The following is a 22,572-nucleotide window of genomic DNA, read 5'->3' as shown; positions in this document are numbered from 1 at the left end:
AATTTCGTTTCATTTTATATCCCCTTGAAACTCTTATTGGCACTCTAATTAGAATATAAATCACGATTGAAAATGTCAAAACGACAACAAACGGCAGAAATGATGCGGAGTATATTTACAGTCCAATAAAAGATGTTGGTTACATCTGAGATACACTTTTAATACTCAATATCCTCAGACATGTCTTTAAAGTATCATTTAGCACTTTCAACATATGGATTCGAGCAAACATCACTGGCAGGAGGTGCTTCCTTTGCTCCTAAAAAGAAAAAAAATGGCTGTACACTTACCACAAAAAAAAGAAAATAATTCTCTCTCTTGTATATGTAACTAAATACGCTTAATTTCTTTTGTGACAAAATATAATTATAATGCTGTAATTGGGATAATCTTAATGTTACGTTCTCTATATCTATAGAGAATATAATAATAAAATAATAATAAATATTTATCATTTACATAGTTCTTATTTCAAATAGTAGATAATAATTTTGACAATAAAATGTAAATGAAACTCATTAATACTCACTGTCAAAACTCTGATTTTCCTATAATACTGACTAAATACTCTGACCATAGAGCAGAGGAAACCGCAAATCAGATGAGGCCGAAATTCGTAATGTTTATCTGCGCCCACACAATTTGTTAACAGTGAAGGTAGACCAAGTACGTAATTGAATATTAACGCCCATTCATCCTGAAAATAACACAGACATTAATAACTTTACAATGCTTAGTCAAAGATGAAATGCTCTAAATATTGTGCTAAAAGAATTTTTGGTGCTCTAAATATAGGTCTGCATGAAACGGCTATGATTGGTAACAGTCCTGCGTAAAGGTATGCCAGGAATTCTAATGCAGAAAGCAGATATAGTAATTGCAATAATTCAACAATCAAGTTAACTTCTGCAAACTATAATGGTGCTTATGGGCACCTTTGGGGACCTTTTTTTTAAACCTTTTAAATTTTGTAACATTGCAAAGGTTCAACCCATATAGGCCTCACATTTCAGGAAACCTAGCTTAGATTATTCATATTAAGGAAACAGATTCTTTAATAATTTACCTCCTGTGTTAATAAGCTGAAGTCAATTTCTGTGAAATCAGGTAAAGGTGGATAAATGCCTTCTTCTACCTTGGTATTAAATGTTCGTACTATTGTTTCCAGTCTCGCACAGTTGTACAGGATAAAAGCTGCACCTTAAATCAGAATATTAAATGTGAATGCTGAGACTGCCATAGGTGGTAATTGGAGATGGAATATTGTAACATACAAAGATAATTTTGAACTGTGTATGCAAACTGTTAGAGATCCAGTTTTCAATGCAATTACTATTACATTCCAAGAGCTTAAGTTTCATATATTGATGCCTTACTTTCTCAAACTCATTTCTTATAAAAAGTCATTATTCTGGAGATGGCAAAACTTTCTATTTACTTATATTTCTTATCAATGGTGTTAATTTGGATGCATTACTTTAAAAACAGATAAAAGCCAGTACGCGAATATGAAGGAAATGTGCTGAGAAATCAGTCTGCGAAATTTGTATACTCAATCCATTTTTTGCATTTCAGTTACTTTGTGATTTATGATACGAGTTTGAGATAGTAAGGCGACGATATTCCAAACCCAAATAATCACTGTCATAACAATACAAAGCTATAGAAGAAACAATACATGTAAAGTATTTTTTTGATGATTTCTATGTAATGTTAATGAAGCAATATTTATACCAGTTTCAAAAAGGATGAGGTTCTAATTCTGCTGTATTTTTTCGTGTACATGTTACGAGATTACACCAACATTATTATAAATCAATTTTTTCGGATCTGAGTTGCTTATAATATATGTTTTGACTCAGGTGTGACCATAGGACCTTTAGAACCTGAAATGTTAGTTGGTTAAATATAAAAAAAATACACGCGAATTGGATCCGAAAACATTGTTTAATTCCTAATTTTGGTACTTTTATTAATAGTTTAAATCATCTTCATATAAAAAAGTAAACATTAAAAAAAAATTTAAAAATTATCTTAAAAATTGAATGTTAATTAAAGGATTGAAGGATTGTACTATTTCATGAAAAGGTTAATGTCTAAACAAACGCAAACTAAACTGTCTTATATGGCTTAGGTTGCTGTTTTTATCACCAAATTTTATTTCTGTATTATCTCAATGATATTGAGATTATTATAACCTTAAATAAAGTCAGGTCAAAAGTAACAAATAAACTAGAAAGTAGTAAAGATTGATGCAAATCGACATACTCAGATACTACTATGTCTGTAGGACTAGCACGATAGGGCGCGACTTGCGCGAGAGCGACATAAAGCGCGAGATACTATACTGTTCTCACATAGACATCTCGCGCTTTGTCATGCTAGCCCTACTGGTATGTAGAAGATGTCAGTAATCTCTGCTTACCTCATTAGGAGATAACATGCATTTGTATGTGTATTTTATTTTCAATATCTAATGAGTATGATTAAAACACCACAAAAAAGCAAGCAATAAATGTGTAAAAATTGATGTAAAAAATTTAATTGCCTCATTATAGCCCCTAAAAGCAACTTGGCAGCCTGTGCTTACCTCTACTAGACCCAGCAGAAGAACAATCGAAATTAATTTTCACCGCAATGCTGGGTTTGGCTTGTAACAGCTCAAATATAACAGCGGATTCACCTAAATGCGCTATGAACTCCTTCCACTTTGAATCTGTAGCCACTCGGACTCCGTATTTGTGTTGCGCTATTAATGCCATTTCTTGTTGTCTTATCCTGTAAATAAATAAGAAGGTGTGGGTTAACAGTTAACACCTACAATGTCAATTAACATCATGCGCATTATTAAGAATGGATGTAACTTTGCCAGTTGTGCATCCTCCTAAAATACATGAGTCCTTGACAATTTTGGTAAGATTTTTTTAATGGTGGATGGGCTCTGACAAAAATGTATGTGACCGTATGACTGGTTAAATTAAGAAAAACTTTGTTTACATAATTCTATTCACAATTTCAAGTGTTATTTTGTAATGTAAACAATTTAATTTTTAACTTACATCCATTAGCATTGTGTTTAACTTTAAAATATACAGTGTTAGAATGTTGTTAAAAATTTCTGAATCAACACCCCGAGTGTCAACGTATTTAGCATTCACCATTAAATATTTAATATCTTTTTTTTGATATAGGAAGATGATTTAAAATTGGTAGGAGGCCCATTTTGACAATGACAGATACGGGTCAGGGAAAACTGGAAGTCTCTGAAGGAAGCCTATGTCAAAAGACAAGCTGATGATGTGAATGTAATTTAATTATAGGTAAATGTAGAATGCAGATTTATTTTTAATTAATTAGTCTTAAAATTATTTAGTTATTAATTTTAATTGGAAGTTTGTTTATTATTTTAGTATTAATCTAAGTTTAAGATATTTTTATATTTTTTAATAATGAATTGTATTTTCTACTAATGAATTATATTGTAACATTTGAATTGTAACAGCAATAAAAGCTATTGTTATTATTATTTAATCATTTTCTTTTTTTAATAATGCACACATCATAGCTCCGCACCAAGGAAACCCTGTATTGTCAGTGCCAAAAATATAATACATAACACCACGACTCTGTAGCCTTACAGTTTCCACTGTAGGGGCTAGATGAGAACATCCCTGACAGTAGATCTAATTTAAGAAATTAACTTTTTTTAATTGTCAGGTCTGAGTAGTGATCTGAAGGGAGTTCCTGTGGGAACACAGCATGGAGACCTTCAAAAAGGATTTGAGAAGGGTCCTAAAGGGATTGCAATGCACTCGTAGCGCCCCTGGTGTTGCAAGCAACAGTGACCGCTTTACATTGGGCGGGCTGTTTGCTTGTTTGCTGCCTACTTCATATAAAAAAAAGTTTCTTTGCACCGGTACTCACAGTAAAGAGATCCTAGTTTCAAACCTGACAATAGGTGTAATTCTCTACCACATTATACTACCCTAAACACAGATAGATTACTATAAGTACAAACTTTGTATATTACAATGCACTGTAACAAACCAACTCTCATGTATACCTTATAAAATCATCAGCATTAATTTGAGTTTCCTTGACACCAGTTTTGGCATTTAAGACTGTTCCACACAAAATAATTTTACTCCCATCGCTTCTACTTGACGATTTTGCAGTAACAAACACTTTTGGCGCCTTTTCATTGCACTCTCTACATAATGCATGTAAATTTTGTATTGATTTACTGAGATATTTAAGACGTAGAGAAGTAATGCAGCTCATATCGTCACATAGAGGGTCGCATACCACTGGAGACGTGTTCTTTTGCATTTTAAGCGATATTAAATCGATGTTTTTTGTTGCTTCTAGGAGTCCAATCTGTATAGCTTTCGGGCGAAACAAAAACATATGTACACGAGCTTTGTGTTCGGTCGCTCTCTGGATTTGCAATGACCATTTTGCCGATTCTTCAACTAAGTTCTCCAGAGTTTTTCCGATGTATTTCATTAAAACCTGCTCCGTGCTTGACACTTGTTCCAAATTCAAAAAATCATGCCATGATTTCACCGTATTCGGAAAACTGAAATCCCCTGCCGTGTTAAGATTTTCTGTGTGCTTTTTCACTAACAAAGTCTTCCAACACTTACTTTCTCCAGTAACGAACTGGAATACGTCCTCAGAAAACCTTTCCAAAGCGTTTTCTAACATTTTTTACTTATTCACTTTTTTTAAACACAATTCAATTCGTGCAAAACTTGAAAGTGGAAAATAAAAAACACATGGAGCTGTCTGCCATGCCAATCCTGTCATTTGCTGACGTTAAATTCTTTTTTTTTAATTTGTTTATTGGTTTTGGACGACATCAAAGACATCAACCTAAATTAATTTAAAATTTTATAAATAAAATACAAATCACACCTATGATGGAAAGACTTGTTTTTTTAGTTAGCTAAAAAGCACTTACAAAACAAAATATAAAGTAATTAATTGAAGTAACGAAGAAACATTTTATGTTATCCAAACGTATGAATTACTTAAAATTCTTCCAAATTGTCTACAGAAAACAAGCTCGTTTCATGGAAAGAATAAATGGAAAGCCAAACGGCTAGCGGCTATTGTCATTTAGAGCGGGTTAATGGTTCATCAAAATACTGGACGGTAATGTAACAATAATAATAATGTGATATCACCGTGGTCGATAACAATATAAAAACGCAGTGTACTAATAAATTGATCAAATTGTAAGTTACGTCCAAATTCATATTAGCAGTTCTATAAAGCACTGAATTTGACGAGCATGTTTTCAATGAGTGACTCAGGGCCGTATTCTAGAACTCTACTCAATGCTCAAGTCAGGATTTGAGTATAGTTAAAAGCACTCGAAATCATACTCAAGTACCTGCCATTAGGGTCGTATTTCCAGTGTTTGTGTTTCCATTGCAATCCTGACTTGAGCATGGAGTAGTGTTCTAGAATACGACCCTAAGGGTCGTACTCCAGAACTCTACTCAATGCTCAAGTCAGGATTTGAGCAGACTTGAGTATGATTTCAAGCACTGGAAATACGACCCTAATGGCAAGGACTTGAGTATGATTTTCAGTGATCACTGCAATACTCAAGTCCTGACTTGAGTATTGAGTACAGTTCTAGAATACGACCCTAAGGCTCGTATTTCAGAACTTTACTCAATGCTTAAGTCAGGATTTGAGTATGATTTCAAGCACTGGAAATACGACCCTAATGGCAAGGACTTGAGTATGATTCCTAGTGTTTTAAATCATACTCAAGTCCTGACTTGAACATTGAGTAAAGTTCTGGAATACGACTCTAGTGGTCGTATTCCAGAACTCTACTCATCGACCCTAATGGTCGTATTTCAAAACTCTACTCAATGCTCAAGACAGGGCTTGAGTATGATTTCAAGCACTGGAAATACGACCCTAATGGCAGGGACTTAAGTGTGATTTCTAGTGCTTTAAATCATACTCAAGTCCTGACTTGAGCATTGAGTAGAGTTCTGGAATACGACCCTGAGTTAGCTAATGTATCGACCGATAGCGATATTTTGAGTATTCTGACACTTAATGTCTAAAACGTGATTACGTAAATATTTGTTCTGTCCATTCCTTACCTGCATGGCAGTCCGCCGCGCAGGCAGGAGATTGCTCACACACTATCTTGTATAAGGTCCACGTATGAAGTCTCGCAGGCGCAGGACGCATTGCAGGATTGCAGAATGGTTTGCACGCTGCGACTACTCGTACTTTCATAATCCTACATTACGCGGCGGACAGCGGCTGGGTGAACTGCAATGCAGGATAATGAATACAAAAATTCCATTTTGAAAAATTCATATTTTTCAGAAAAATATATCGTCGCTCGGCTAAAGCGAACCTCGTATCCTCCATTGATGTGATTCTAACATGGACGACCGCCGCGCAGGCAGGAGACTGCTCGCACACTATCCTGCGTATGGCCCACGTATGGAGTCTCGCAAGACGCATTGCAGGATTGCAGGATGGCTTGCACGCTGCGACTACATATAATCCTGCATTACGCGGCAGACGGCAAGGCGGACTGCAATGCAGGATAATGAATGCCACATGTCATTATCCTACATTGCAGTAGAACGTTATATGAGCCTTCTGGAAGATACACTTCAAATTATATTTTATCAATTTTTTACAAATTTTAAATCATTTGAAATTTTAAATTATCTCATTATTTGAAAATTTTCGGAAAAATTACAATAGGTAGCCTAGAGATTTAATAGTTACTCTAAATTTCTTACTATTTAGTGTTTCGACTGCGTGCATTATCTGCAGACGAGCATGAGGTGGGCAGTCCATTTATTAACAACTTAAAATCATTTTCTAAATGAGATGCTAGTTCAACTGAGACTAGTTTCCCATCCTCTAAATAATTCAAAATATTATTTTATGATTCCAGGGTCCGAACATTTCTCAATAAAACCTAAATCATTGATTAAAATGACGAAACTAAAGTCTGAATGGAATCAATAAGAATAAGGCGTTGAATAAGGTGATGATAAAATATCCACACTGCTAATCCCAATAAATAAAAAAAGAGTGCGATTTATTGTATTTATTTATCCTGATAATTCTAATTTTAAACTAAAGACTTTACACGGCCTGAAATAATGAAGACTTAAACTGAAGGATCTTACACTAAAGACTTAAATCGAAACATATTTATTGAAGAAAAATAGAAACTAATGACTAGGCTGTATGGTCTCTGACATTCGCCTGTCCCATACGGAACGAATGATAAAAAAATGTAGGTCGTCGCGAAATGTGTGTGACGTTGACATTTCAGTATCTAAGTAATGTCAAAATTACCTACTCGTTGGTAGACGTAGCGAGTCCCAAATAGATTTACTTTTAAATATATTGTGGCTAGTCACAATTTTATTGCATTTAATAACTTATGTTATGATCAAAATTGAATATGTTCTTTAATCATTACGTTTACAAAACTGTACTGATAGCAGTAACATGGCAATTTATCGTGGTTTCTGGAGCCGATCACCTTCTCGACGGTATTTACTGTGGAAAGGAAAACTGTTACGAGGTGCTGGAAGTAACGAGAGACGCGGTGAAGAATGAAATTGCGAGGAATTATAGAAGGCTAGCGAAAAAGTACCATCCAGATTTACATAAAGGCGAGGAAGCAAAAAAAGAAGCTGAAGAACAGTTTAAAAAAATCGCGACTGCTTACGAGATACTACGAGATGAAGAAGAAAGGTCTGATTATGACTACATGCTTGACAATCCTCAAGAGTATTACGCTCATTACTACAGATACTATAGGCGGCGGATGGCACCAAAAGTAGACGTTCGAATAGTCATAGCCGTAACTATTACAATCATATCCTTGGTCCAATATTACAGTGCATGGTCTAAATACGACACGGCGATAAAATACTTTATGACAGTGCCAAAATATAGGAATAAAGCTCTAGAAATAGCTAAAGTTGAAATAAAGGACTCCCAATCAAGAAAGGGAGGTAGGAAATCCAAAACAGAATTAAAGGAAGAACAAGATCGTATAATTCGGAGAGTTATTGAAGAAAACATGGATATTAAAGGTGCATATGCAAAACCTGAAATTACTGACATACTATGGGTTCAGTTAATAATTTTACCATACACAATTGCTTGTTATATTTATTGGTATTTGCGGTGGTTTTGGAAATTTACAATTATGAATCAACCATATGGGGAAGAGGAGAAGTTGTATTTAATTAGGAAATACATGAAGCTAGGACAGCATCAGTTCAATGCTTTGGATGAAACAGAAAAACAGGAGTATCTAGAAGAAGAATTATGGGTTAAGGAGAATTATGTAGTTTGGAAGGAAATAAAGGATGAAGAAGCTAAGAAAGCTTTAGCAGATAATAATAAATACAAACAATATAGAAGATATATAAAAAGCCATGGTGTTGGACGAATGACATTTGATGATTCATGATAGTGTAAGAGACACGTAACTTATCTATTGTTCTAAAATATGTATAAATCAAATTGGAAATTGAAGTCTGCTGCAAATATTGCAATTTTGTTATATATTTATTGAAAGAGATTTTTATTTCATGTTTCACCAAATACCAAAAATTTTTCACAAAAATAAAACCAGATTTTACACAAGTTGTTACTTTTATTTGCTTTAAAATCTATCATCAACATGTACTACATTTATTTGTTATGGCTACCTATTACGTTCATTATCATAATTTACAATCATCACAAATGGCAATTCATAAGGCAAATATAGGGTAATTTTTTATCAGGGACTGGTTGCAAACACAATGCAACAATCTCACTTAGATATGAGTCAATAATAAAAAATTACCCTGCACAATCAACACTCAATCAGGTGCTCTATACAACATACAAGGCAAGTAAAACCGTACTCAGCTATATTTGTCTTGAGACTTGGCTAAGAAAATCAAATAATGGCACATTACGTATTGCACACATAACAATGAAAAAAAAAAAAACATTTAAACATTTCATTATTCTAACAATCCTGCGAAATAAACATACAGATTGTTATAAACTTAAATTGTATGCACAGCACCAAGACAAATCAAGCTGCTACGATTGTTAATCATTAATAATAGTTTTTGAGATCCTTAATTACAACTTATGTGTCAAGCTCATGAAAATAAAATGAGTTTTTTAAAAATCTTTATGCAATATTCTTATGCATTGGCAGTGCATCTCTGATATATTTCTCCTAGACTATTGTCAAAGAGCCATTATGATATAGTTTTGGAATGTTACATCTTTTACAACCCCATGAAAAAGAAGGGTGTTTAATGACATAGATTCTATTATCAATCATTAACATCAAAACATACATTCTGTTACTTTTACACATTTATAAGAATAACCAACTCCTATTATTATAATTTTAAAATTATTTCGGGAGCTTGTATACTTTTTAACATTTAAAATATGGGGACTATGTATGATATATTGTGCACTTTCTTTAATATGTCTAATTATAATTTGTTCAGAGAATATGTAATAGTAATTCTGTAAGTACAGTTTTGTTTACAGGTAATATGCTTGTAACTGACAAGCTTCTTACCTGTACAATTATAATACTTAAAACCATTTTTTGGACAATTCGAGTATCGGACAGCTATGATATGAATTACGTTATTCCATATACTTCAAGTTAGTCATCTGCCTGCAGATTCGTTATGTACCTATACTAAACTAGTTCATCTTTTTAAAAAATAATACCTTCCCTTCGATCTCGTATATATAACAAAGTGACAAAACCATTTTAATCATAGGATTTTTATTGCCAAGACCTTACAAGTTTTTTAATATACATAAATCAATGTAATACCTATAAGTCTTCCATAAGTACCTACAGCTCCAAGTCTTCTGAGATATTACCTATTAAATCATACTTATTCAATTCCGAAGTACACAAGTCTGCTGTAGAGATTATTGTTAAAGGTGGGAAAAGTATATGTTCACAGTCATTACTTCACAAGCAAAATAACTTATGATATAACATCTATAATCTCTTAACAATAGTTTAAAATCTTTCATATAACTTCACGTAGTAAACTTGCTAGGTTCCTACAATTAGAAATTCCCCTACCATGAGTTTACTGCAACAGTTGTCGCTAGCGATCGCATAAAACATTTTATGCTATAAGTTATTCTTTTAACAACTAGAGGCGCTGTTTGCAATAAAAATTGTGAAGTAGGTATTTCACGCGGTTGTTAGCAAAAACTGTCATTGTAAATTCATGGTTTGGGCAATTGGGCAATAAACCTGGAAATACGAAAGCAGAAATGAGACAAAAAGTAGTCGGTCGCCTGCAATAAAATGTTTACATAAAGCGAAAGTATAAACCGATTTTCACACGTAATATTTATTGAAATATTGATTGACATGAATTATTGATTGATATTAAATAATTTACGCGAATAATAGCCCACAAATAGGTAAATCAAAATTCAAGAAACAATTACTGATTTTTATAATGGGTGGCTATTTGAGAAGGTAAGCGCATATGGATTTTACACAGTAAAAGTTGTTATGCAAGATACTTCCCATTCAGTATCTACTCCTACGTTGAAGAATAAATTTCTTAGACAAGGCCACGGAAATCGTGTTATATAGACCTTTCGACGCTGCTAAGTACTCTCTCGTGTTGAAGTTGTCCTAATTTGTTAACAAAACCTTCGTACCTGTAACATCCGATGCATTTAGAAAACTAAAGTTAATTTCTCTAGTCTTATCGAGACTAGAAGGAAATTTCTCTTAAAACGTCTATATAATTCAATTCAGAGTGGTAGAATACAGTTTCGGTCTAATAGTTTTTATCTACAATCGTTGCGCAATGACCATTGTTGATGCAACGACGTCTAGGTCTCAACGCCATTTGATTCTCTACGGAGTTTTGCGAGTGGCGGTTTTGTCGACACTAGTTTCGATAATGTAGGTTATCGGTTTAATATTGTTTTTTATACTTTACTTTTACACCGTTTTGAATCTCGCTACCAATTTCAATGTCACGCATAGATTATACACACTTATTCGGACTCGGTGTTCTCTTTACACCCTTGTTGCGAGTTGCAGTGCATAAAAGTTGATAGAAATTTACACTATACCTACAGGGTGTTAAAAAGGGGTCCAATAAGACTTTGGGAAGTGAAAACGTTCACGCTAGACAAATTTAGAAAGCATAGCTTAACAAATTGTTTTGTTTTTTTTTTGAGTTGCAACGACGAGATTTTAATATATTTCTGCTTAAAGTGATGTTATAGGCACTTTCATCTCCCGTAGTACTATTGGAGCCTATTGAATCACTTAGTAGAGCATTCTTATTTATTGCTTCTTTTCAAAATGATGTTTTATCTCATCCGATTCTTACTGATTGTAAAAAACTTATTAAAAATATATCATCAAACCTCTGTATTAACTTAATAATTGAGAAGCCAGAAAAAGTAGAATTTTTCATTCTATTAAAATAGTTTATAAAATTTTGTAAAAAAAAACTTGTACTTACTGGGATGCAATCATTAAATGTTTTAACAATCGTCTTAATAAAAAATTACGTTGTCATTAATTATTACATATCACAATTATATTTTCTTACTTTTTTTGCATGACTATGTTCTAGCTACCAGTTTCAGTACGTAAGTACTAATGTCGTACTAATTAATTAATATCTTTGTGTATGGTATGATCATTCCTAGCATTTAATTTTTGCATGAGTAACTCAAACCAGACGATCACATCGATTAAGTAATCTCAAACCAAGGAATTCTTTGTGCTATGACCGAGAAAAACTTTTATAGAAATTCGTTCTACCCTGGGACTTTCTGACCAAGCGACCAAAGAAATCAGATAGCTCAAACATGTCAATTATATTTTTATATCTGTGCAACTGCAGCAATATGGTTGATCATTAATCACATTAGTACGGTAACGTTTAGACAAATTCATGCATAAAAACTTTTATAAGGAAAACAGACCGTGACATACTTCCACCAGGTCAAGGTCATTTCCTTAAACTCCACCATAAGCTTGCTTTATAAATCACCTACAAATTCCATAGAAAGGGCACAGAAATATTCTTAGCACATTTATTAGCTTCACTCTCGACATAAGCAACGCATCGCTCACTTTTTTAAAACGAACTGTCCAAGCTTTACCACATTTCAAGCTTTGCCACATTCAATTTTATGAAATATATATTATTCGTCGAAATTACATATTTAACGTCAACATTTTAAAACTTGCCTTTAACCGTCCACGTTTGTAAAACACCACTACACTTTCACAATTAATATTTAAATAATTATAATTACTAAAAATTCTAAAGAAATTCATTTGATCCATTGACAGATTATTGAATAAGAAAATCATCCATTTCAATAACGACACCCTGCTTCTCAATCGTGCACAGCACTTCTCTAAGAGTCATCGAACTGATTTTATCCGGTTCGTACCAGCGTAGACTGGATTTTTGTAGTTTGCACTAGCGCCGCCCGCGTTTCTGCTTGCGCGGGCGCACAGCTACGTGCAACGCGCGTCCTCACACGGGCGTCTCGTGGTCTGTTTCCTCTATTCGGCCGAGCCGCCATGCGTTCGGGTCTGATGCTGGAGACAGATCACTTGTTAGTTATCTATAAGATTAATATGGTTATAATACTAGCTATGGTAAGCCAACAAAGTCTATAAATCCTTAGATTTATAAATGTAACATATGGTATCGATACCAAATCATGATTAAAGGCCTGCAGGCTTACCACGTAAGGCGGAAGATAGTCTGGTAGACATTAATATTCAGTCTTTGAGGTGACGTGTTGCCATTGAACGACTATTTCTACTAGTTATCTAGAATTAGTAGTATTATATAGAATTAGTGCTACTAATTGTCACAACACAATTAACAGAATATAAAAGTAACTGTTAACATTGACCTATGGGAATGTGAGGCGCAAATTAGTTAAATCCTGTACTCTAGCATTCTTTCCCCTCTCGGAAAAGTATAAGCAATAAACATAATATATATTTAGGAAATGAAACTATTCTATTCCGGATTTAAATCGCGTATATTTGTTTTTTCAAACAAACCGACGTTTCGGGCCTTTTACAGGTCCCATGGTCATGGTTGACTGAGGTGGTACAGACTTCAACCAGTTATGTCTAATATTGATGCAAACCACCCCATTTTTTTTCACTGTAGTTACAATAGTTATTAATTAAATACCTTATTTTTAACTTTACAAAGAAAACATTCCAATTTACGCTACCTTGCTTGTTCATTTGCATGTCTTTCGCCTTACACGTTAAAAGTTTTACTATTATGTATACTTGTTTGGCTTACCTTAGACGAATTTATTAGACTAATGTTCCTTATCACACAGTATTTTATATAATAATTGAGTAATTTCTATTTTTTTCACTTTACGTTTGTCTGGTAAACCCTCAATAAACCTATAGCAATTGTAAGCTCAAAGCTTTTGAATGTCACATCACGTAAACAAATTGTGTCGTTCATGTGTTTTCCCATAAAATGCGTGTTTGTGTTTCGCTGCAAATGCTTATTTTTCCACCTTTTCCAAACTGTTTTAAACATTAAAAAATGTCTTCTCCCATAAAGAGTTTCTTAATTGTTTTTCATTGCACCAATTACCAAAGTGAACTAGCGAAGTGTGATGTGACACATTGATGATGCTAATGTGAAAAATGTGTAAATTGTAGAAGTTTAAAACATGATATTATTGCCGTTATTGTAAATTGTAATACAAAAGAAGATGATGCTATAAAAATAAATCGTTCACATTCTTCTGCCATGAGATTACAGTATTCGAGATTATAGTAGCCGCTAACGATCGCGTAATATACTTCGCAAATTTCTATGGCAAATTGTACAGCGCCTCTCTAGCGGTCTCTAGACGAACATTTTGTTTATAAACATTTACGCGGTCGCTACCAACTACTTTTACTCTAAACTCATGGTAGAGGTATTGACTCCACCGTGACATTGCTGACATATCATAAGTTCATAGGGACAGTTGTGGCTAGCGATCTCGTAGATAAATAATTTATTTTGAGAAATTGTAGAGTGCTACTAACAATAACAAGAAACATTTTGTATACATATTTTACACGGCCGCTAGCGACAACTGTCGGTGTAAACTGTGGTAGAGGCATAGGAAAACACACACACTTCCAAATAATGGAAATAGTGCTTTTGTGGTGATGTCAAAGATATGTGTCGTGATATGTGATGTGCTTTTTATATTTAATACAGTGTCTTCGTTAAGGACACATGTAACATGAGTATATAGGTAATGTTGGTGCTACCTATTAAATCATAATACCATCATTGCTTTAAACTTTCGTAACTAAGAGGACAAGTCTGAATTACAAATAAAGTACAATTGTAAAAGTCATTCTATAAAAAAATTGGTAAATTAATATCAAGTGAGCATGAAAATGATTGGTGCGTTCGAAATGTTCAACACTTTGTCACACAAGGTGCGCTTTTAATTACCACTGTGCCTCTACCATGGGATTGTAGAGGTGACAGTTATCGCCTTGTTTGTATAAATCTGAGGTTATCGCTGACGACCGCGTAAAATATTTTTATGTGAAATGTTGTTTATTCTTAGGACTGCTAGAGGCGCTGCATAATTTGCTATAGAAAATTGTGAAGTAATTTACGCGATAACTATCACAGTAATCTCGTGGTGGAGGCACTGTTCGTTTAAAAACAACTGAAAGTGTTGTTTAAAATCATCGTTCCAATATTCCATCGTTCTGACGGTACCTGTTTATAATTCAGACTTTCCCTATTGGTTAAGTGTCATTATTAATGTATACATTAACAAACAGTGTAGTGCAACATAAAAATGAAAACAAAATATTACCTTTCAAAACTGTCGGTCTTCCAAACATGCTCTAAGGATTGTAAAGGGGACAGGGCAAGGTTGAAGGTAGTTATTTATAAAGCTTATTTATTTATTTAAACTTAAAAGTTAAACGGTAACAACTATTTAAAGCGGTATCTAAGATATACGTTTGAACATCACATGCGAATACTTGAAGTAAGACAGGACTGGGATCGTAAGGAAAATCTTTCAAATACACTCGTGCTAAGTTGGAGAATTTAACGCATTTCTACGTTGTTGAAATGTTTGTGACGCCCCTGCCAGCCCCACATATCTACACTCATTTTACTTACTTTTAGTAAATGTTAAATGACTATATATTTAACATTTACTAAAAGTATATTCAATCGAAATAACCAGTATTTTGTATGTCAAGTTAAAAAAAAAAGGAAATTGCTGCCTTTAAATAAGTTTTCATCTAAGGTCGCATCCAGGAGACTGATTGACAGATGCACATTTCCCCTTTAGGTAGAGAAACTTATTTTATGACGGAAATATTAAAATGGAACGCTTAAATAAGAGCTGACCCGCGGCACCCATTACACCAACACGTGCCGGTAATCCAGATGCTAGAAGTATACCCTCTGGATGGGGAAACTTCCCCACGACATCACTCATCCCGCTATCAGAGCACCTCTCTCCTGGGCATGATCTACCTTGGCAAACTTGGAAGTCTCTAAATAGGCTGCGGATCCCAGTCGGTCGAAATAAGGAGTGCTTACAGGTGGGGTTATACTTCGGAGAGCGCATGTATGTGGTATTTCTCCCCGGACAATGGCACATCTTTTGACCTGCCCTGCGTGTTCATACACCTGCACACAAGGGACTTGTACAACACCACTGATAATGCTGTCTCAGTTGCTATGTACTGGTCCTCACAGATATAAACGTCAGAGTCGACACGCCAAGAAGAAGATGGAAGTATTTGCCAGGCTTCTGGTTGTCGGAGACTAAGGTGTAACCCGCCATGTTGTGGAATTTTGAAGAAATAACACTCATTACATGTGGACATTGAATTAGAGCAGGATTCAGTAGTAACTTGTATATTTGTAAATGATGTAAGATCTAGTGAAAGATTTTTCTTTAGATTCTGGTCAATCTGTTGTACTTAACTCATATATTTATTACAACCATAAAATTTAAGGGGTGGCTAAAGATGGTAAACAACGGAATAAAATTTTATTTTTCATAAATTTAGTTTATATTACGAATATTCTTTTAGAAAATAGCTTTGTGAGATTCTCAAAACTGTTTCACACAAACTAGCTCCCTGACACATGTCGTAAATTTTTACCCGACTACACTGAATCGAAAAGGAGGGTCATGTATTTCACATTGTTATTTAATTTTTGTATAACTTTTGAATTGTAATTACTGTTACTGTTCATATTTTGTGCTCACAGCCAAAGTTTATGTAATTTTTTATTTAAAGGTAAAAAGCATGCGAGTAGATAATGCAATATAGAGTTTAGTTTCTACTAAATAAAGTAGTAACTTCAACCATCCCTTAAATTTTACGTCAAATGTAAATATCACGTAAAGTACATATATAATTAAAGAGGTCATATGCACAATAAAGACTAGGCATACATATTTACACATGCATCACGATATTAGTATCCATAAAATACACATACATATTATGCTCTAACCTTAATTTATTAAGTTAAATTATGTCTGTAAAACCCTCAACACATATAGGAGAATTATGTAAATATAATAATTGATAATAGTATAAGTAATGTTGATATGTGTTTTAAACCTATAATTGATTTTATTATAAATTCAAATGCTGGTTGGTACCTCGACAGAGATAAGAATCTGTATTAAATCAATGAAAATAAAAAATCTCACTAACTAGAGATGGGCTGCCGCTGCCGATAAACTTGATCGGCGTAAAATGGACGAGGCGAAAATAATTTTTATTTTAATCAAGACTACGAGTGTTCATTTTTATGTGAATGCCATTTAAAAACATGCTTATCGACTGTGTACTGGCAACCGGTACTATCTCAATTTTGACAATTTTACAGGACGAAGAAAAGAATTGTTTGCGTCATTTATATAGTATCTGGTTAGAAGTTAGTACAGAGTCAAGAGAACGTCAAGCTTGACACTTGAGATTTAAATCCAACTCTATGCCGCTTACGATAACAACGGTCCAAAGTTCAAAGTGTCAAGTGTCAAGCTTAGCGTGCTGTTGACTGTACAAAATGAATGAAGTCGATTCTACGCCAAAATTAAATGTATCTGAGATGGAATTCCTTGCAACGCTGTGGTGTATGGAATATTATAAAATGGTATTGAAAAGTGAAATCTTTAGAAAATTGAGATAGTACAGTCGTTATGTTACTTTTTAGAGTGCCCGAAAGGTGCCTCACCGCACGACCTACCATTTCTTTCCTTATATTTACTTATCCTTATTCTGGCGCACCACGGACAATAATCGGCGTGTACTCTACGCTGATCGGCAAATTCTTTTAAAATGATGGTAAGCATTATAATGTATGCCATCGATATGATAAAAAGAAGAAACATTCTTCAAACCGATTTTTTACGAACAGTACCAACATATCCCGCTATACTACAAGTTCAAGTGTAAAAAACGTTGCAAATTAATTCAAAGGTTGATGAAATATGCCACGCCGATTTCACGCCGATCACGCCGCTATCAGTTGGAAAACCATCAATCAGACGCTGCTGTCGACGATTTTACGATCGGCGTACATCTCTAATAAAACTAAATGTAACATCAAAATTCTGGCAACGAGTATTTAAAATTCCAATGCATCATAATATTCCATAGATAAGTAATATTAATTTGATTGTATATTATTATATGTTTATTATTATTATATATTTATGTTTTTTTGTGAAAATACTCCACTAGTTTGTTGTTATTATTAGTACAGAGGATGAACAGACACAAAGAAAAATTCCTTCGGTCCGGTTCGATATAAACCAGCGACTGTTTGCCAGACCGGAGCTCTTCCTCTATCGTAGCGATTTTTATATAAATAATAACATAAATAAGTATTTATTTGTACATATATATATAACGAGCAGTGTTAATATTCGAGAATAGGACAATGAACGAATTGTATGGTTAGAAGGTAATACGGGAGAGAGGAATGATAGGTATGAAGGCTGGGCGATGGGAGGGGGTAACTCGTTCAGCAGATGTGATTGGCGGTCGGGCCCCGCAGCAGCGGCGCGTGCTCGCCGGCTGGTCGCGACAAACGCAAGCAATACAACATACAGTAGCAATATGAATACGTACTAACCTTTTTATTTGGATTTTGGACGGTTTTGCTTACACGATTAGGGTGATTTATATATTTTTAAGTTAGAAGGTATTATTAGACGTTAACAGGGAGATATCAGACGGTATGGTCCTTAGGCGAAGTCTATACCTAACAATAGATAAAAATATAAACGCGCTCCCAATTTGTAAACAATATCGTCCGTAGGGCTTCTATGATGCAGTAATCTATGTTATGAACTAAGAATTCTAAATTCAATATATATTTTTTTGATTTTGATGATAATTTAAACAGAACATAGATAACTGCATTAAAACAGAGATCCACACAGTTAACCATTGTAAACGTTTTATAGGGCATACAAAATTGGACTTCGGATACGATACACTCCATAACGTGCTTTTTTGCCTTCGATTAGTGATATCGATTTTGTCGGTATTATAAATTCTATCTTACGGTAATGACATTTATGTTCAATTTTGCTCCCGCTGAAACGCACAATAAGTCGTACCTATATCGGTCCCTGCTTCAAAAACACGAAAGATTAGCTAACATCAACTACTTCAGTATGTCAACTTAGATAAATCTCGAGGAGCTACTTAATAAAACAATTCTCTAAAAAAAAATAGCATAATAAACCTAGCAGTCAAAAGCGAAAGCTGTAAGCAGACATACTGAAGTTAAAAAGCTCAGGCAAACAATATTCAAGACGAACAACTAAAATTATGACAAAGAAAAAAAGGACCTTCATCCTTGGCCATAGCTTCAGTCTTGCTTGTTTGTTTGCCCGAACGTCGAACTATAACAATCGTACGACATACAACATAGACATCCAATTAATTAATGTAATGGATTTAGTTAGTGTCCCGTACCATACTACAACATGGTGCAATTCTATACAATATATCTGTACAGTTGTTTTATTATCTGCTTTTTAGTCATCATTTAGGTATGCCCACTTTGTAGAGACTATTCATTGGAACAGTTTACTTATTTATGTGTTTTTGAGTTTTTTTGTAGTCTAGACCAGATATTTGATTGTAAAATGTTAGTATACTTTTAAGCGGTGGTAACTCAGTAGGGGAACGGTTGCTTTCAATAGACAAGTTGGCGGTTTGAATCTCTGTGGCGACATGTACCTATGACTTTTAATCTTTACGTATAAAATATGATAAAACCTGCATGTCGCAGAAGGTTCAAATCATAAGGTTGCTAACAGATTGACTACACGTTTGCAGTTAATGCGTGAAGTAGTAATCAACTTCTTGCAGCCGAGACTACGACTGTATGATGTTGATAACGAGTTCACGCATTTACTGCATGCTATCGATCTCGGCTGCATGAAGTCGTTATCAACTTCATGCAGCCGAGATCACGGGTCTCTGGTCGTCTAAAGTCCTAAATATTATGATTTATAAAACTGCATATTGCTGAATACAGTTCTTTGATGTTTTTAACAACAAATACAGCACGGAACACAATAATAAACTAATTTTGATGAATTTTGTAATAACCCTAGATTATTAAATTCAGACTATCTACGAGCTTTATAGGTAAACTGTTTGTAAATATTGACCAGAATCTCAAAAAGACAATGCCAGATACTGTATAGCTTATGAAATTTTTCTAGGTCCAAGTAAAAATACTTGTAATTTCTAGAAGTTGTGTAACTACAAGGAAGACATTAATGTTTTTGCAACAATACCCTATTATTACGTTTCTGGAGTCAAGAATAGTTCTATTAAATACTAGAAATCTAAATGTACTATAAAAAGTAAAAAACTTCTTTTAGATTTTACAATTCTATCTGGGGCATCTGTCACGGTGATTCTGGCATTGCCCTATCATACCCTCAATAATAATGCGGCGATAATCATTTTTGGGAAACTACGTGACAGCAATCAAATATTACTAAATTTTATTCGATATGAAAAACGGTATATTAGTTTTATTTCGCAGACAAATATACCATCTTGTTTGTGCAAAATATGACTAAATTCTATGTAATATATAAGAAACTATATTACTTTGGTTTAGCAGACAAATATACCATTTACTTGCAGCCAAATATGAGTAAATTGAATTTGATATGAAACAACATATTGTCTGCCTAAAGGTGAAACCACATAAGTGACATTTTCCACAAAAATCTCCAAACTATGTAAATTCACCATCTTTTTGCAGATAAAACTCAATAAGTTTATAGCTTTTTGTTATTGAGCTTCACGTGCAGAAAGATAGTGGTTTTCTTACCATAGTTATATAAATTAAAAACTTTTGTGGAAAATTTCACTTATATGGTTTTACCTTTAATCAGACGACATAATACTTTTATTTTGTTACTAAATATACGTAGGTACCTGCCATATGGTTGATGAAAAAAAAAATATTTTTGATACGAAAAAAGGTAAAGTAGTTTTATTATCATATATAACCATATGATAAATATATGACTGAAATATGACTAATTTCTATAAGACTTGAAAAAAGAAAACTACTTATTTTATTTTAGTACGTAATTTTTGAAAACCTATTCTGTCAGTTTCCCAAAAATGTTACTTTAAATTTAAATTCAATTAAGTGTGCGATTTATATTATAACTTAATGATTCTCATGTATGTAAATGAAAGATCCCACGAGATATTTTCAATCGAGATTTTGGTCATATACGGGCAACTACAATTGAATGTAAAAATAAATATGAAATAATCAAATTACTATCTACTTGATGTATTAAATGACAATGTGTTGTTCTGTATTATTCATGAACGTAATAACTAGTTTCAACCAAGCACACATTTATGTATAATATTGCGTACACTGTATAAGGAGCTGGGATTTCACCATAGATAATTCTGGCATGAACTAATTAACTCTAGAGGTTTGCTAATCTCCATACTGCAGATCGTAACCATGTAAAAGGTCAAAATTCCGTCTTAGGTCTAGATAGCGCTCAATAGCCTGGAAATAGTTTATATTATGGAAATAATAATAATAAATAATAAATAACGCACACACTCAACATAGCCCCGCACTAGGGAAACCCTGTGTCGCGGGTGCCATGGACACACACATAGACAACCACAAATTACACCCAAACTCACGAGAGAAATAATTGTAGGCCATACAACTATTTCTCCCGGCCCGGGAATCGAACCTGGGACCTCTGCGTGGCAGTCCGGCATGGTAACCGTTCGGCCACGGAGGCAGTTTGGCCGTGGCCGTGGATATCAAACATCGAGTATATAACCAGAAATAGAGACGAAACAAGAGTCATCCATCCCTGGCAAACTATCAGGTGAATGGGCCTTATACCACTTTTAAATATCAACTCCCGTTTGCACTGAAATCACAAATTAGAAAGCGGAAATAGTACAGCGTCAATAACTGACCTGTGTGTACGTCGCCGTATATTCCAAAAATATTCTGTACTTATTGTAATATAAATATAATACAAAGATATTATCTCTAACAATGGGGGGCTGTTCCATTCGGTGGTGTGGGAAAAAAACAGCAAAACATCTAATTACAAAACAAACGGAATCACATTTCATCGGCAATTAAATATGTCATTTTTCAATTTTCGTGCATTATAACAAAGCTCAAATTAAAATTAGTCGATTTGAAGTGAAACAATTGACGACACCCGTCAGAATAGTTTTCAAACAAATTAAATAACATTTCGTCTGTATTTCTGGTTATATACTCGATAATATCCTAATTCCTACTAATTCCTCTTTAATATGAAATATAAGAAGTCAGTTTTTCCTTTGTAATTCAAATATTGATCATGCATGAGCTAAATTATTTTCTTTTCGCCTGTTCCATACTAATTTATAAATTAACGCTTCTTACAATGGGTAGATGGCGTTTATCCTAAACAAAATAAAATAATAGCCGACACTATCCAAAAATCTGAGCAATAAGCGCCATCTAGTTGATTTGTTTGTTATCAATAGAAATTGCAGCTCCTCAATGTAAAACCAACTAGTTATAACAATGGCTATTTGGTATTCGTCGCGTTATGGGGAACTGTATACGTTTTTACAATAAGATTCCGGAGCATTTATTAAGTTTACCATTTCCTAAGTTTAAAACTTACTTTACAAAAGAATTTTAATAGAAAAGTCATTACAAAATTGTAGATAAAGTTAGATAAAGATGTACAGAAAGGCAACGTGAGTCTAGATTCCACACAAATGATTCAAAATGTATTCCATAGGGTTTAAGTTTATTTGAAAAGAGCTATCTCTAGAGTTTCTTGCTCGTTCTTCTCAGGGAAGTCAGCGCAGTGACCGAGCAGTATAGCTTAAAAAATGACGTTTTCAAGTGTAAAAATTTTACCTGTGGA

The 22,572-nt window shown here is 33.9% G+C and overlaps 3 protein-coding genes across 4 annotated transcripts in view; 1 reads left to right on the top strand and 2 right to left on the bottom strand.

Moving 5' to 3' along the window:
- Window positions 1-139: 139 nt before the first annotated feature.
- LOC113229826 (DALR anticodon-binding domain-containing protein 3) lies at window positions 140-4,707 on the bottom strand. Its single transcript, XM_026463506.1, has 5 exons — window positions 4,064-4,707; window positions 2,591-2,778; window positions 1,067-1,200; window positions 530-697; window positions 140-259 (listed from the first exon to the last, which is right to left on the bottom strand). Exons 1-5 carry the CDS (start codon window positions 4,705-4,707, stop codon window positions 140-142), a joined length of 1,254 nt encoding a protein of 417 aa, XP_026319291.1.
- A 2,679-nt stretch (window positions 4,708-7,386) lies between these two features.
- LOC113229433 (dnaJ homolog subfamily C member 25 homolog) lies at window positions 7,387-8,656 on the top strand. The gene has a single exon (XM_026463016.1). The coding sequence runs from the start codon at window positions 7,469-7,471 to the stop codon at window positions 8,489-8,491; it is 1,023 nt and encodes a 340-aa protein (XP_026318801.1). The 5' UTR covers window positions 7,387-7,468; the 3' UTR covers window positions 8,492-8,656.
- A 3,620-nt stretch (window positions 8,657-12,276) lies between these two features.
- LOC113229432 (blood vessel epicardial substance-like) overlaps window positions 12,277-22,572 on the bottom strand; it is a 96,373-nt gene continuing 86,077 nt past the window's right edge. The window contains exon 6 of one of the 2 annotated variants that reach the window (XM_026463014.1): window positions 12,277-12,658. In XM_026463014.1, coding sequence (XP_026318799.1) covers window positions 12,594-12,658 — 65 coding nt within the window. In that variant the 3' untranslated portion in view covers window positions 12,277-12,593. Of the gene's footprint in view, window positions 12,659-17,962; window positions 18,185-22,572 lie in introns of those variants that run through there. The other variant, XM_026463015.1, reaches the window with a different exon arrangement.

The sequence above is a fragment of the Hyposmocoma kahamanoa genome, unplaced genomic scaffold, assembly GCF_003589595.1.
Source record: "Hyposmocoma kahamanoa isolate Upper Pololo Valley unplaced genomic scaffold, ASM358959v1 62, whole genome shotgun sequence".
Classification (NCBI taxonomy): domain Eukaryota; kingdom Metazoa; phylum Arthropoda; class Insecta; order Lepidoptera; family Cosmopterigidae; genus Hyposmocoma; species Hyposmocoma kahamanoa.
This window is presented reverse-complemented; position numbering and strand designations above follow the sequence as displayed.

Excerpts from the sequence above, each read along its gene's own strand:
- LOC113229826 (XM_026463506.1), bottom strand. The coding sequence starts at position 4,707 with ATGTTAGAAAACGCTTTGGAAAGGTTTTCTGAGGACGTATTCCAGTTC. Across the intron at positions 2,779-4,063 it reads AATGCTGATGATTTTATAAG|GATAAGACAACAAGAAATGG; the intron begins GTATACATGAGA and ends ATTTATTTACAG. Across the intron at positions 1,201-2,590 it reads TTCTGCTGGGTCTAGTAGAG|GTGCAGCTTTTATCCTGTAC; the intron begins GTAAGCACAGGC and ends TTCTGATTTAAG.
- LOC113229433 (XM_026463016.1), top strand. The coding sequence starts at position 7,469 with ATGTTCTTTAATCATTACGTTTACAAAACTGTACTGATAGCAGTAACA.